The sequence below is a fragment of the Bos javanicus genome, chromosome 1 (genome assembly GCF_032452875.1).
Source record: "Bos javanicus breed banteng chromosome 1, ARS-OSU_banteng_1.0, whole genome shotgun sequence".
Classification (NCBI taxonomy): domain Eukaryota; kingdom Metazoa; phylum Chordata; class Mammalia; order Artiodactyla; family Bovidae; genus Bos; species Bos javanicus.
In genome coordinates, this window is record NC_083868.1 from 19803353 (window position 1) to 19820543 (window position 17191).

Here is a 17191-nt window from a genome sequence, read left to right on the forward strand (position 1 = left end):
TTCAGCAGTGGTTCTTAAAGTAGGGCACCAAGTAGGGGAGAGGTTAGTTGGCTCCACACACTTGAAATAAGTATTAAAATGCTTGCAAATGTGTTAAGGGGAAAAGCTACAGCTTTCATCCAGTCCTCATGCGGCCAAATGCTTCAGATGGTTAAGAGAACTAATGCTTTAATGACGTAATAAATTCAGTATATCAGTCAACTCCTGTGTCACTTAATTACCTGATATCATGGTGAACCTCCTTTTCGTATTTTTCTTCTCTGCGCTTTTTATGACAGCAAAAGACAATAAGAGCAATAAGCACAAGCGCAAGCAAAGTTCCTATAACAGCTCCTGCAATTGTCCCGGCTCTGTTTGAAGCTAGAATAAAATGTTAACAAGAAAATAAATAATAGTAAAAACAACACAAAACAAAAATACTTTTTACCTAGTCATATTTAAGGTAATGATACACAATAACAGATTGATTTCATTGCATATATTAACTTTAAGAGACAAATTAGCTAGCTTTTTCTGGTCGGGGGAAAATCTACTAAACGAACTTTCTTCTGAACTGTATAATCTATTTCAAGGATAAAAACAATAAAATCACTCTGAAAGATTTTACTATTCACAGCTAGGTTGGCATAAGAATGTTCTAAATAATTTGTCCTTAGTTGCATGCATGCTAAATCACTTCAGTCGTGTCCACCTCTTTGCGACCCCACGGACTATGGACCGCCAGGCTCCTCTGTCCATGGGATTTTCCAGGCAAGAACACTGGAGCGGGTTGCCATGCCCTCCTCCAGGGGATCTTCCCAACCCAAGGACTGAACTGCATCTCTTATATCTCCTGCATCGGCAGGCGGATTTTTTTACCACTAGAGCCACCAGGGACGCCTTACTTACATTGGCTAAATATGGTACAAGAATTAACTTGACAACTCTTGCCTCCATAATGGTGCTACAATACTGAAGGTTTTATTAATAAAATGTAGTACTTCTTTCCCTTCCATGTCTTAAAAAAGCGAGTAACCAAGCCAGAGTGCTTTGCTCAAAGGCAGCATGCCACTGCCCATCACACACACTTGCTGATGGAACCGAAGATGACTGCATAAACATCACGAAACCACCTTCTCAGAGCACAGGGAAGATACTTACGAGGAACGACATCCAGGCGCAGCAGGCACTGATCAGAGCCCACTCTGTTTCTGACCGTACAGGTGTATGTCCCGGAGTATTCGGCACTGGCATTTTTCACAGATATAACAGGTGATGTCATTTCTATGGGAAGAAAGAGGGGGTGAGGGAGCAAAACCCATTTTTATAATAACAGACTGCTGAGTTTCTAGTAAGGCAAACCCTACTTGGTTGACAATCCAGGTAAAAGTGAGACAAACTCAAGCGAGACGCAGAACAAACACAGCAAGACACGTGCACGTCTCCTGAATGCAAACCATTGCGCCTCCGGTTCATTCATGTCAGAGCCAAAGTAATCATGAACCCTTTGGTCAGGCACAAAGTCTCTGCTGAAACAGAGCCACACTGATTATAAAAAAAATACTCTGTGGCATGAAAGCTCTTAGGTGCAGCAACAAGATCTGCAAAATGTATCTCATCCCACCAGACAGAAGAAACAGAAAAGTAGACGGGGTCCCCCTGTTCAGCCTCTTAGTCTGAAAAAAGACAGAGGTAGAGAGAGATCCTATTGGAGGACAGGGCATGGAGGGGAATTAATCAGTCTGAATAGATTAATTATAACACATAGATGAGTGATCAGATTTAACCAATTTGAATCATTGTGGTTAGTGTCACACAGCTATTTTGTTTTTACAGACATGCCATGTGTAAATAACCATATCTTCAACCTGAATTCAGCCAAAACACTGAAGATCCATCTCTCCTTGTAGCTTAGCCACTAATTTATGATAAGGAAGTTTCCATCAATATTACTGGTAATTAAAAATACACACCAAAGAAATCAATTATAATATCCTTAACAGTTATAAAATGTCTCTTCATTTATACTGCATGACACCAAGTTGTCATTATAAAACATGAATACCCTTAGAATCCCGATTTCTCTGTCTAGGAAAGGGAATGCTTTGGAGATTAAAACATCTATACATACATGCACAAATCCTACCAGGCTTAAGTTCAAATTGATGGCACAGAATCAAGCTGTATAATCAGCAGTACCTGGTAACCAAGAGGTGGGCAGTTTCTGTGAGTCGGATAACTTCTGCCATTCATATCGTAGTGGGAGTGAACCTTCTTTTGGTTCACATTTGAGTTTAAAGTCATTTCCAATTTCTTCTGATCCATCAACATAACATCGTATACCTGAAGGCTTAACTAAGAAAAGACATCAAGTTATAAGTTTATACAGGAAAACGGAACGTGTGTTTCTAAATGTTGATTTAAACAAACACAGCATGTCGCAAACCGCTAAATCAAGAGCAGCGGTCCTGGGTTCGGAGCAGACAAGACTGAGAGACTAAAACAGGTTGCCAATGCCAGTTTCCTTAGCTGCGTCCAGCTCAGAACAGGCGAGAATGAGCTCAGGCAAGCAGCCATTGCGTAAGAGGCCAGGCAGCAGCTCAGACGCGGGTCTGTGCCCCTCCCACAGGGCACATCTGAAAGAAGCAAGAATGATGCGGGCTGGGCTGCTTCAGACCCAAGGACGCTTCCCCTCCAGTCCTAAACCTATTCTTCTACTTGGAGCTTGACACGTAGCATAGATTTCCGGGAGTATGTGGTCCCCTTGGAGTGTGTGTGCACTGTCACATCTGTTAGCCCACAGTCAGGGGATTTATGATAAGGTATGCTGATAAAAGGGACAACTCACATAAGAGCAGCAAGGGCCAATTACATTCCATGGTTATAGCAATCCAAGCCCCCCCAGAGAGCAGTGTTACAAAAAGGCAGTTCTGAGGTTATACTCCAGGTCTCTCTGGGGTACTGTTTAGAGCAGCTGCTAATAGCTCCATTACATGCAACCCACCTCAATCCTAGTTAACACCTTGGCAGGTCATACCCTCTTGCTGAACTGCATAATCACTATAGGTTGGTTCTGCTTCTCTGTGAGTCACATAAATGGAATACACAGTATGTATTTTTGCTTCTTTTATTCATCATAAGGCTTCTGTTATTGTTTTTCAGTTGCTTAGTTGTGTCCAACTCTTTGTGACCCCATGGACTGCAGCATGCCAGGCTCCTCTGTTGTTCACTATCTCTGGAGTTTGCTCAACTTCATGTCCATTGAGTTGGTGATGCCATCTAACCATCTCAGACTATGTCGCCCCCTTCTCCTCCTGCCCTCAATCTTTCCTAGCATCAGTCTTTTCTATTGAGTCAGCTCTTTGCATCAAGTGGCAAAAGTATTAGAGCTTCAACATCAGTCCTTCCAATGGAGTCAGGGTTGACTTCCTTTAGGATTGACTGGTTTGATCCTCTTGCAGTCCAAGGGACTCTCAAAGAGTCTTCTCCAACACCACAGTTTGAAAGCATCAATTCTTTGGTGCTCAGCTTTCTTTATGATACAACTCTCACATCCATACATGACTACTGGAAAAACCACAGCTTTGACCAGATGGACCTTTGTTGGCAAAGTAATGACTCTACTTTTTAATATGCTGTCTAGGTTGGTCATAACTTAATTTCCTGGCTGCAGTCACTGTCTGCAATGATTTTGGAGCCCTAGAAAATAAAATCTGCCACTGTTTCCATTTTTTCCCTTTCTATTTGAAATGAAGTGATGGGAATGGATGCCATGAGCTTAGTTTTTTGGCATGTTGACTTTAAAACTAGCTTTTTCACTCTCCTCTTTCATCCTTATCAAGAGGCTCTTTAATTCCTCTTCACTTTGAGATTGATCCAATTGATCCATGTTGTTGTATATATATATCAGTTATCTGTTCTTTCCTATTGTTGAGTTGGATCCCATTGACTGTAACATAAATTTGCTTTTTCATTCAGATATTGATGAATGCTGTTTCCGTCTGAGGGTTACTACCAAAGCCCAGTTAAGACCAGGAGCAGGTGTGAAGTCAGCAGGAATCAGATGGACTGGCGAGGAGGCACTGTGAGAAGTGGTGGCATGTCACTGGACAAGGCAGAGAGAGAGTCTGAAGGTTTGGAGAAGAGTCTTCAAGAGCAGAGACCAGTTCTGAATCTGATGCCGTTTCTGCAGCAGGATTAGGAGAAGCGGGGATTAAACTGGAGTCGAGGACAACCCAGCAACCTGAGCCCTCCAGGACAGGAGGTGCAGTGCCGGTGTCTCTGGGGGCAACAGTGAGGAGACAGCCATAGGCCACAGTTTACCAACGCTCCACACCCTTGGGAGAGCAACCTTCCCATAGACCCTCGACCTGACTGTCTGCAGCCATCCTCCCAGTCTGACAGATAGCAGGACTGCTTTTTCTTTGTTGAGTCTTTCAAGTCCTGGTTGGGCTTTTATTTTTTCACTACTAAGAATAAATGTGAATGGGTTTTACAGTTTTGCACTGTTATGAACAACAATGCTGCTTATAAGTGCTGGTATATGTTTTCCTTTTTCACATCAGGTTAGTGAATGTTTAACTCTATAAGAAAATGTCAAACTGTTTTCCAAATCTGGCTGACAGGGTCTGTCATACCCAGTGGGGTCTCTTTAAATAAGGGTGTTGATCATGGTCTCATTTCACACATTTCTTGATAATTCTAAAATTTAATTGGATTTCTCCCCTTTGTCTGTTATTCTGTTACAACTTACTCTTTTTAATAAGCATCAACAGATGCATTTAACTGTGTTGTTGATTTTCCTAAGCAAATCTGTTTCTTTTTCACATCTATCAGTCGCCCTGGACACTACATCATTTGGACTTTTGAATCAGCTTTGCACAATTATTTCATCCTCTGAGTCTTCAACAAAATGAGTCTTGTTCTCCATTTTTTCAAACTACCAATAAATCCTTTATTACACAGATGAGCAGTAAGTGAGATACTGGAGCAATGCTTCGGACATCAAGCATCTATTGGTAATACAGCATTCTAACCCTAAACTTTTTTCTACTGAAAATGTCCCCCTCCCAAATATATCCAATAAAGGGCAGTTATTTATAGTGGCTGCTCAGGAAGTCAGGGTTCCACTGAGTGTGAGATTTCAAGATACTCCGTCCACAACAGAGCAAGATTTTACCAATACTAGTTCTGAGTGTCGCCTAGGAGTACAAGTGTGCTAAGTTGCTTCAGTCGTGTCCAACTCTGTGCAACCCCATAGACTGTAGCCCACCAGGCTCCTCTGTCCATGAGATTCTCCAGGCAGGAATACTGGAATGAGTTGCCATATCCTCCTCCAGAGGATCTTCCCAACCCAAGGACTGAACTCGAGTCTCTGATGTCTCCTGTGTTGGCAGGCAGGCTTTTTACCACTAGTGACACCTGGGAAACCCTGCCTAGGGGTGGCTACCTGCTTTCCAAAGGGAGGAGAAAGTGCAAGCCTTTTACATGGCAACCCCAACCACTAACCATATTATAATTTTACCATCCCAATACAGGGAAGATGAACTCTTAATCCATTACACCTTGCTGGACTGAAAGATAAAACCAGAAAGGGAACAAAGATCAAGTTTTATCACCTAACATTTCTTTGGTCTGGGGCTCCAGGATACCCAGCCATTGTCCTCAGAACATCTGTCCCCATGTTTAGTGACAAAACCAACAAATAATCCTTCTCAGTTAAAGATCTATGACTTTCAACTTGCACTTGGTTGGCATCCCACCAATTCAGTAATGCTGTGTTCCATCTGTGTGTTATATCATCATCCCTCCAAGCTAGGGGCCCACTACCTCAGACTACAGAAAATACTCCAAATCTCTATTTGGGACAGAATATACTTTTATCATCATGTGATCCACCCAGGAATAGTATTTTTGTTTGGTTCAAAATACCCTGACTTCTGGTAAAAATCCATGCATAAATGCTAAAAATCAATAGGCAAAAAGTTTGAAGAGAAAGGATATTTTCAAAGTCTCAAAGTGGCTCCCCGACTGGGATTTTTTTTTTAAGTTTTCAAATTTTTGTTTTATATACAAAGAGCTGGTATTGGGGATTTGGGGGGGGGGTGGTGGTATTTTTCAATCCCAGAGGGAAAATTAGTAATTTTATAATGGAGAAATCTATCAGATAAAATCTAAACCAAGTGATCATGGTTAACAATAAGACAGAACAACATGTGCCCCTTGACATTAACTTGAGGAGACTAAAGGGGACATCAATTCAGCATGGACCTTTGACTTGACAGGGGAACAAACAGGCACTAATGGGAAGCTATAAAATTCAAATTAGGCCCATAATTAATAGTATAGCTTCAATACTAATTTCTTGGTTTTAGTTCAGTTCAGTTCAGTCACTCAGTCATGTCCAAGTCTTTGCGACCCCATGAATCGCAGCACGCCAGGCCTCCCTGTCCATCACCAACTCCCTTCACTCAGACTCATGATGCCATCCAGCCATCTCATCCTCTGTCGTCCCCTTCTCCTCCTGCCCCCAATCCCTCCCAGCATCAGAGTCTTTTCCAATGAGTCAACTCTTCGCATGAGGTGGCCAAAGTACTGGAGTTTCAGCTTCAGCATCATTCCCTCCAAAGAAATCCCAGGGCTGATCTCCTTTAGAATGGACTGGTTGGATCTTTGGTTTTAGTAGTTGTATTATGATTTTGCAAAATGTTATCATTAGGAAAAATTAGGTAATGGGTACACTCTCATCAACTTTCTGCTAGTTTTCCAACTTGTCTGTAAAACTAAAATTATTTCAGAATAAAAAGTGAAAAAAAAAAAACCAAATAAATCCCAGTGTTGACTGAATCCCTGCACATGCCCTTCTCGTGGTGCGGGTGCAGTCTGAGTACACCATATACAAAATAGCCAAGTCTATTTACACCAAAAGTTCCCAGTTACAGGTTTTTCTGGAGTTCCCAGGGAAGGCGCTGGCAGTCAGCAGCCCCCATACTAACCCTTGTCATCACCCGCCCTGTCCAGCTTCTTTACTGAGTTGCATCCACATGTACAGCTGGCGCATCTGAAAGAGCAGGGCGGGCCCTAGCAACAGAACATGGGATATCAACACGCCACCCCTCACACCCAGGCAGCTAACAGTCATCCCCGTTTATGTCTGTACAGCAACCAGGGCTCTGAACAAGCTTTCTTTTTTTTTTTTTAATTGTTTTTTGGCTGTGCCATGTGGATCTTAGTTCCCCAACCAGAGATGGAAGCTGTGACCCCTGCATTGGGAACTCGGAGTCTTAATCACTGGACCACCAGGGAAGTCCCCGAACAAGTTTGTATTACTATGGGGACACCATGGTGGCACCTACAGATTTCAGACAAGCAAATCGAAGTATCAGGCCGAGCCTCTGACAGTGAGGCAATCAAAAGCTCCACTGGACAGTCTGGTCTCTATAAGGCATTTTGTTTAATCTTTCCTCCAGATTGCCTAAGCAGTAATTTCAGGAAAAAAGCAAACAAGTTTCTATCCAGCTCTCACTTGCAAGAGAAACGTCTAGTGTTTTCTGCCACAGTGGTCCTGACTCATCTGAAAACATGGAGGAGAGATGAAGAAATTCTCCTCTGGCTCTGAGACAGTCTCACCAGGTCAGAGGTCATCCCTGCTTTCCCCTTCGGCCACCACTGTCCCCTCTCTCCCCTCACCCCTCGTTCAGTCTCTCCCTGCCCCTTGGTTTGACACCAGGGCTTGCTTGGCCATGTTGTTCCCAAACAGAGCTGACCAAAGGAGTTACAGTGTCAGTGTTTCCACCCATCCAGGCTGAGGACGAAGATGTCAGAGGTGTGAGGTTTAATGTAAAAGGCCATCCCTCCTGCCCGACAGTCACGGTTGCTGCCTCGGGTGTGCCTGGCCAGAGTCTACGACAGCCCCTACGAGATCTTTCTCTCACACACACACACGCAGATACACAGAGTATCTGTCCACACCTCTTTTGGGAACATGTGCCCCAATTACATCCTTCCCAGTGTACCTGCCCACATCAAACAGGGACTCCACAGTAAATAATTCTGACAAATATGTATCATCTGCTTGGTATATCAGGAACCAGTTAAAATTCCATATATATCCTAACTCAACGCTTCCTGGAAAGCAGTGACTGTAGCCCGCCAGGCTCCTCTGTCCATGGAATTCTCCAGGCACGAATACTGGAATGGGAGGCCATTCCTTCCTCCAGGGGATCTTCCCGACCCAGGGATCCAACCCATGTCTCCTGCACTGCAGGCAGATTCTTTACCCTCTGAAATCACCAGGGAAGCCCCAAAGAAGATATACTCAGAGTTATAATTTCAGGTATGCCACGTTCTGGGATAAGAGCTCAGACAAGTTATTAAACTTTTACCAGCTTTCACATTTATAAAAAAGAAAGGCAACTCCACGTTTGCTGAATATAGACGCAAAAGGCTAGAACTTCCATTGTTACCATATTGCCTTTCCCAGGTCCTCTTCAGGTTCACTTGCTTTCATATTCTGAATGAGTTCCACTCAGCATGGAGTGCCTCTTACCAGGACGCCCTTGACGATGTTGCCAGAAGACTGCCTTATCAACCACGACAACCCTGGGAGTTGTTGCTAGGATGCACAAAAATTAGTCTCTACTGGCTATTTTTTGGGGCTCCAAAATCACTGCAAATGGTGATTGCAGCCATGAAATTAAAAGACACTTACTCCTTGGAAGGAAAGTTATAACTAACCTAGATAGCATATTAAAACACAGAGACATTACTTTGCCAACAAAGGTCCATCTAGTCAAGGCTATGGTTTTTCCAGTAGTCATGTATGGATGTGAGAGTTGGACTAGGAAGAAAGCTGAGCGCCAAAGAACTGATACTTTTGAACTGTGGTGTTGGAGAAGACCCTTGAGAGTCCCTTGGACAGCAAGGAGATCCACCCAGTCCATTGTAAAGATCAGTCCTGGGTGTTCATTGGAAGGACTGATGCTGAAGCTGAAACTCCAATACTTTGGCCACCTGATACGAAGAGCTGACTGATTGAAAAGACCCTGATGCTGTGAAAGATTGAGGGCAGGAGGAGAAGGGGACGACAGAGGATGAGATGGTTGGATGGCATCACTGACTCAATGGACATGAGTTTGGGTGGACTCCGGGAGTTGGTGATGGACAGGGAGGCCTGGTGTGCTGCGGTTCATGGCATCACAGAGTCGGACACGACTGAGTGACTGGACTGAACTGAACTGACCTGCTCTAAGTAAGTCTGGAATCCGACACACTTAACCCCTGCTCAGTTCTCTAAATTAAAAGGAACAAAAGGTAGAAGTTGATGTGAGGGAGACTTGTGCAGATGAGTTATTTCCAGGGATATGGAAGGCAATTTCGGCAGTTAGCATTTCCTATGTAAAGTGGGTCCCCAAGTATCCCCCAAACCTGACACTTTAGGTCACACGGGAATTTACTGTCACATAATAGTGCCAGACTGTTGAGATTCTCTACATGGCAATGCATTGTACTTTTGGGCAAAGCTACCACAGCAAGATTTGAGAAGTATATTTCTGAGCAGTACCTTTCAGAGTTTCTCAGTTTGCAGGGCTTAAGGGTGCTTGTGCATGACCACAAAATCTAGAGAAGGATAATAAACTTTTCAGTCTATGATGTTCACAAAGCAGCTTATACTTATTCTTCTTCTTAACTGTCCTGGAGAGCTACATCCTAGTGGCCATCTGTCTAACCTCCTTACTTTTAAGGATGAAAAAAAAAAGCATCCCATGATGCTCAGGGAGGTTAAAGGACTGTCTGGGGTCTAATGGCCTTACCCCAATTCAATATTCCAGCTACCATATTCCATCTCCTCTACTCTAAATACTCCAATTATTCATCATAGAAATCTCATTTACTCCTTGGGATATGCAGTTTGATAAAGCTTAAAGCACACGTCACAATTTTGAGCTGAATGAGACTGCATAGAGATTTAATGATTATCATTTTTATGCTTCAAATATGTAGGCTGAGGCCCAGGCAATGAAGAGGTTCTATTTAATTCCCAGGGCAAACCTGAGAACAAGGCAAAAAGTCTGGATCCCCTACCCCTGCCTTACAGTTCATCTCCCATATCACAGAACTCCTTCATTTACTTTCAAATGCTTTCATGAACTTGACGAAGAAGCTGTTCACTTATTTTTTCTATATAAGAAAAAAAATTGCCAGCTTTATGCTATTTGAGGACAGTATGTCAAATATTTAAACGTACTACCCTAGAATTCTAAGTTCTGTCTCACGTAAATGCTGCTACTACAGTACTGTTATCCCTTACCCTGTTAATAAGTAACACTGATACAAATAACTTACCAAGAACTGTCAGCTGAATCTTCTTATTTCCAACACCAGGAGCTTTTTTCACTTTGCACTGATATGTGCCAATATCTGACAGCTGTAAATTTGTCACATTTATTGAAGCATCACCAGATTTGAGATCATTACTTGTAAAATGTACTCGTCCTTTCAGGTCTTGATAGTAGTCATCATAAATTTTGTCTCCGGAATATAAAATAATCTGAAAGAAAGACAAAATAAGACAATGAGAAAACAAGCAAGCAAGTGAACTCCCTGTCTTGTTAAAGGAGTTCTAGATACACCACAGTACTGTAGGGATCCAAAAAAAAAAAACAAGAACACAATATCCTGAGGAATCTACAATTATTCAAACCACAGGTTAAGAAAACGGAAGGAGAATGTGAGGGCGATCTGTTTGCGACATCTGTCAGCCCACTGATAGGCGGGGCTGATTCAGCTGATCTGGCTGGCTAGATTAGCCCCTCCCTCCCTCACCACTCCAGGAGCACCCCTCCTGAAGCTGCACATTCGGTGGGAGATGAAGACCATCCCCGATAGAGGAGGATCGGTCTTCAGTCAAGGGTATAAAGAGTACCTGTGCTCCCCTACTAGAATCTCCAAACGAGCTCTCAAGAAAACGGAAAGAGGCCAATATGATCCTTAAGTATGGTCACTCGTGGTCATTACAGATAGGGAAACCAAGACCCGACATGATTAAATAATACAGCCCTCTATGCGAGCCATTCGGTGAGACCCACAAGTTCGTGGATTTGTGAATTCTTATACACTGTTTTTCAGCTGCCTCAGAGAAAGAAGTATGCCAATCAACCGTATAAAATCAGGTTATCAACCACCAACACTACTCCCCAAAGAGGGCTTATGATCATTTACCTGTGGAACTTCAGAACAGTAACAACGACAAAGACATTTTTTTATCTTAATATACTAAGCTGGGGGCACTTGAAGGTTCCAGGCTATAACATATAAAATCATAAACCTGTTAAGATGTGTCTGCCCAGCCTGGTTAACAGGACCTTCCAATTAATCTTCAGTGACTAAAAGCAAAGACCCTTCCTAACCTCACTGAGTTTTCTGAACCACTGCTGTAGGCTTTGATTCATTTTTAACTATCACTAAAATTAATTTATTGACTATGCCAAAGCCTTTGACTGTGTAGATCACAATAAACTGTGGAAAATTCTGAAAGAGATGGGAATACCAGACCACCTGACCTGCCTGTTGAGAAACCTATATGCAGGTCAGGAAGCAACAGTTAGAGCTGGACATGGAACAACAGACTGGTTCCAAATAGGAAAAGGAGTATGTCAAGGCTGTATATTGTCACCCTGCTTATTTAACTTATTTGCAGAGTACATCATGAGAAACGCTGGGCTGGAAGAAGCACAAGCTGGAATCAAGATTGCCAGGAGAAATATCAATAACCTCAGATACCCAGATGATACCACCCTTATGGCAGAAAGTGAAGAGGAACTAAAAGCCTCTTGATGAAAGTGAAAGAGTAGAGTGAAAAAGTTGGCTTAAAGCTCAACATTCAGAAAACAAAGATCATAGCATCTGATCCCATCACTTCATGGGAAATAGATGGGGAAACAGTGGAAACAGTGTCAGACTTTATTTTGGGGGGCTCCAAAATCACTGCAGATGGTGACTGCAGCCATGAAATTAAAAGACGCTTACTCCTTGGAAGAAAAGTTATGACCAACCTAGATAGCATATTCAAAAGCAGAGACATTACTTTGCCAACAAAAGTCCGTCTAGTCAAGGCTATGGTTTTTCCAGTAGTCACGTATGGATGTGAGAGTTGGACTGTGAAGAAAGCTGAGCGCCGAAGAATCGATACTTTTGAACTGTGGTGTTGGAGAAGACTCTTGAGAGTCCCTTGGACTGCAGGGAGATCCAACCAGTCCATCCTAAAGGAGATCAGTCCTGGGTGTTCACTGGAAGGACTGATGCTGAAGCTGAAACTCCAGTACTTTGGCCACCTCATGAGAAGAGTTGACTCACTGGAAAGACTCTGATGCTGGGAGGGATTGGGGGCAGGAGGAGAAGGGGATGACAGAGGATGAGATGGCTGGATGGCATCACCGACTCAACAGACATGAGTTTGAGTGAACTCTGGGAGTTGGTGTTGGACAGGGAGGCCTGGCGTGCTGCGATTCATGGGGTCGCAAAGAGTCGGACACAACTGAGTGACTGAACTGAAAATTAATTTAAATACTTCCTACGTTTTATTCACTCATGAAGTCCTTCATTCTGGCCATCTGAGACCCAAGGGCCAAAGAGCAATAGTACCAAACTTAAATAATAATCAGAAAACTATAGCATACATCCTGCAGACCATTTAGCTCGTATGTTCAGTAAGATCAGAACTGGCATTATGTGTAGGAATTTCTCCAGAGCACAGACTTGGGTTTTCTTTCATGACCTCCTCTACCATGTTGACCCTGCTCCTAATTCACTGAAGATCTTCTGGATACATATTAAGAGTCAGCACTGAGGAAGCACCCAATATCAGCTTGCTAAGTAAATAAAAGCGGTTGAAGGGTCCACAGCTGACTTGCTCCGTAAACACAAGCCATCACTTTATTTGCTCCATCTCTGCCCACATCCAACTGTCAACAGCTTCAACAGCAGTACTGAGAACTCCTTAAGTGTATCTTCCTCTGTATTAACCAATGGACTCTCCTGTTGTGAAAAGCCAGGAAGTGCAACCCATGATACTTTGAACCCCTCATTTTCACACACACACATGCCTTTCTAGGAGGCCCTAGTCATCAGTCCTTAAGTTGTGTCCGACTCTTTGCAAACCCATGAACCGTAGACTGCCAGCATCCTCTGTCTGTGGGATTTCTCAGTCAAAAATACTGGAGCGGATTGCCATTTCCTTCCCCAGGGGATCTTCCTGAACCAGGGATCGAACTGGAGTCTCCTGCATTGGCAGGCGGATTCTTTACCACTGAGCCATCTGGAAGCCCAGGCTTTCAAAGAGGGCCTGACAAATGTGTCTTCACAGTCAGTCATTTTTGTAAACTAACTTGGTCATGTTCTCATGAAAAAAATTTTATGAACAGTAGCTAAGAAATGGGGAAGTAACATGTACCAGGCAACTTTGATTCCTCTTTACAGCCCAATGGGGATGGAGGCACGATCCATATTTAACCTTTTAACCCTGCGGAAGGCAGTGGCTGTCACAGACAAACTCTCTCAATCATACGGCTGCGATGCAAACCAGATCCATCCAGTCTGGCATTGCAGGCTGGATGAACATTTCTGTATGACTTGTAGACTCAGAAAACACTAAAGCATACAGTATTTTCAGAAAATCTTATCACAACCCTGAAAAGCAGGTGTACCTGTTCTTAGTTTACATATGAGGAAACAGAGGCTTATGAAATATGGGAGGCAGTACATGATACTGCAAAAGATAATCCAGACGGGATCAGGGCGGGGGGTGGGAGGAGTAGTCAGGAGAGATCTGGGCTCAAAACCCTCACTGTGTCTGTTGCCAGCTATGTGACCCTGGGCATGCTCCTTCAAATTCCTGGGCCTCCTTCTCCTCCTCCTCGAATGTATAATGACCTTCATTCTGGGGTGTTGTTTTAAAACTTAAGTAGGTATATATAATTAAAGTATATAAAACCCTGTCCAGGGTTTATAAAGCATATAAAGCCCAGCACATGGTAAGTGCGTGAGTACATCATAACTGCTGATTAAAGAGATCACACAGGCAATGAGGAAGGAAATTTCTCCAGCCCAGGCCCCCATCACACTGCCTGCTAGCTTAAAAGAAGGATTTAGCGAGCGTTATAATACAGCTGTAATTCTGTGCGCACATCCTCCTATGCATCAATCTCTCCCTAACCCTTCTTTCTTTTGGACTTATTTACTGTGCTTTAGGTTACAGGCTGGTGTCTTAACCAGAAATGGACACTTCAGCCCAGCACCCACTATCACATCTGTCTCTCAGGTCCTGTGGACAGTGAGGCTGGGCCTCCCACTTAGCACAGAAGTCCTTGGATTCTCCTTCCCTGAATGGAAACATGAGGCTGCAGGACACACTGGCCTTTTTGGTCTCGAAAGGCGCCGTGTCACAGGGCTTCACCCCTGAGCCTTAAGCCAGGATCTGTGCTCTCCATTCTCACATCTTAACCATGGAACCAGAGTCCTAGATTCTAAAGGAGGTGGGCACTTCACTGGCAAAGGAATGAGGGGCGTGCAGGCGCTCAGGCAGAAGCCTGAGTTCAGGGTGTCGGCACTGTCATGGAAAGAGGGGAGGAATGAAAAGCAAGATGGGAGGGGGACAGGGTATCTGGGCTGAGTAGACAGGAGGAGTCAGGCTCAATTTCTTTTCCTTCAGGGAGAGAAGGAAGTTCTCATACCAGAATCAGGGTAGAGATATATCCTTGGAGGGAGTGGCCCCAGCCATTTACAACTCAGGAAAGCACCTTAATTTTTTCCTTCACAAAAACATCATGGGCACACTACTTGTATTTGCCAAAAACAGTTAATTACCTAACTGCACTGATTCAGCCACAGACTGCCTGGATAACCCCCTTTTTGAATATGGACAACATGTAAAAATTTCTCTTACAAATATATATATATATATATATATATATAGTACATTACTCCAAATATTTGAACTTCTTTTTCTCTCCCTGGTTTAATAGTATTTGTTAACACTGTCGTATTTTTAAGTATGTCAGACAAAGCTGATATGAAGCATTCTAAATGAAGTGAAATATTATGGTACCATTAAAAGGCAAAGTGTGATACATTATTTGCAGACTGGGCTGAAATTGCGCCCCACAGGGTTAATGGAAACTGGTGACTAACAGGAAGTCTTGAGCTTGTCTTACAGAATAGCATACAAGAGAACAGCTTATAAAAACCCCTCCACTTGTATCCTGCCTTCGCTGACCAAGCGTGCCTTAATTATTTTTTTAATTCCTTGATCACCTTTATAAAAATGCCTCTGATTATGGGTCACAGAGTAATGGGGTTTTCTACATTAGGTCCCTGTTAAGGTGTAACTAGAAAAAATTCTGTAACAATACAGTCATCCCTAGGTAACCATAGGGTGGGGGGTTGGTTCTAGGACCTCCTCCCTTTTCCCCTTCCCTTCCTCAGATGCCAAAATCCACAGATACTCAGCTCCCTCAAATAAGATGGCATACATATATTGTTGTTTAGTCACTAAAATCGTATTCAACCCTTCTGTGACCCACCAGGCTCCTCTGTCCACGGGATTTCCCAGGCAAGAATACTGGAGCAGGTGTTGCCATTTCTCCAGGGGATCTTCCTGAACCAGGAATCGAACCTGTGTCTCCTGCATTATTAGCAAGTGGGTTCTTTACCACTGAGCCACCAGGGAAGTCTGACGTACTTATGAGATGGTAAAGCATATGCATCCTCCCATATTTTTATCTAGATGACCTATGATGGCATCCCTGACATGTCACGCACATCCCTGTGGACTAACATGCCTGCTCCGTACACGTCTCCCATGCCCCCGGGCCACACACACTTCCAAGGCCAGATTTTCAGAACATTCCCAAGCTCCTCTTCTTCCTTGCAGCCTTCTCTAAGTCTGGTGACCTTTCCTTCCTCTGAAATCTGAGGTCACTTATCCATTATCCCATATACTTTATCCAGATTACCTTTATCTAGAATACTTAATACAATGTAAGTGCTATGTTAATTATTGCTGGCATGTGGGAAGTTCAAGTTTTGCTGTCTGGAATATTCTGGAATTTTTTTTTTTCCTGAATGTTTTCAATCCATGATTGGTTTAATCCACCAATGCAGAACTCACAGATCTGGAGGGCCAACTGCTATTTTGTTTTTTAAAGCATTCAACACACAGGATATTTAACTTGCAAAAAATATGGGAAATAGACTGTAATAATATGTACCTTCGCTCCTCTGTTAGACTTGACCCTTATACTGGTGATGGAATCCTTGTGTGAAACTTGGAAATTCTATTCTCTCTAACCTTTCACAATGTCCAGTTTACCCCGGCGCCCCCTGACATGTCACGCACTTCCCTGCAGACTAACATGCCTGCTCCCTACATGCCTCCCATGCCCCGGGCCACACACACTTCCAAGGCCAGATTATCAGAATATGCTCAAGCTCCCCTTCTTCCTTGCAGCCCTCTGTAAGAAGTCTGGTGACCTCTCCTTCCTCTGAAATCTGAGGTCACTTATCCATTTCACTCCATTACATCAGGGTGCTTACTTTCCAAGCATCTGCCTTTCTCCCCTACACTGCAAGCCGAGGAAGTCTCAGGCTTTCTTCACAGCTCCCCGTGTCCCCCCACCTGTGGTATCAACACAGTGACAGACACCAAACACAGGCTCCCCGACATCTGCCGAGTGAGCAGCACTTACCACTTGATCCACCTTCTGATTATCAGCTGGTGACAGCAGCCACTCGATGTCCAGAGGCCCCTGGTCTTCCGGACCCAGGGTAAATTTGCATGGCAAATAAGCAGTTTCCCCTTTGGCCTTTTCAATCATCTGTTCAGGAGTAGTGATACTCAACCCTCTGGTGAAATCTAGAAAATGAAACACAAATGGACTGAGTATCTGCTCCCAGGCTGGCAGCACCCTCAGGACACCTCGACTGTTCAGAGGCACCACAGGGGGTGGGGGAAACAGGACTTTACTGGGGACCAGAGTAATGAAACTCCAACTCAGTGGTCCCAGGTTGTGTGTGTGCGCCTCTGTAGAAATAGAAATACTAATACACATCCTATTCAATACAATTTCGTTTCAGAGCACTGGAAACTTCCCAATATTATTTGGAATAACAGCATTCTCACATGAGTTAGAAGAACCTAACAGGATTTTTATTATCC

The 17191-nt window shown here is 43.5% G+C and overlaps 1 protein-coding gene across 3 annotated transcripts in view; it reads right to left on the reverse strand.

Moving 5' to 3' along the window:
- CXADR (CXADR Ig-like cell adhesion molecule) overlaps nt 1-17191 on the reverse strand; it is a 64784-nt gene that overhangs the window by 23425 nt on the left and 24168 nt on the right. For all 3 annotated transcript variants that reach the window (XM_061427018.1, XM_061426947.1, XM_061426856.1), the window contains exons 2-6: nt 16722-16888; nt 10324-10528; nt 2179-2334; nt 1141-1263; nt 222-360 (exon numbers count right to left, since the gene is read on the reverse strand). In XM_061427018.1, the coding sequence (XP_061283002.1) occupies nt 222-360; nt 1141-1263; nt 2179-2334; nt 10324-10528; nt 16722-16888 (790 nt within the window). The remainder of the gene's footprint in view (nt 1-221; nt 361-1140; nt 1264-2178; nt 2335-10323; nt 10529-16721; nt 16889-17191) is intronic.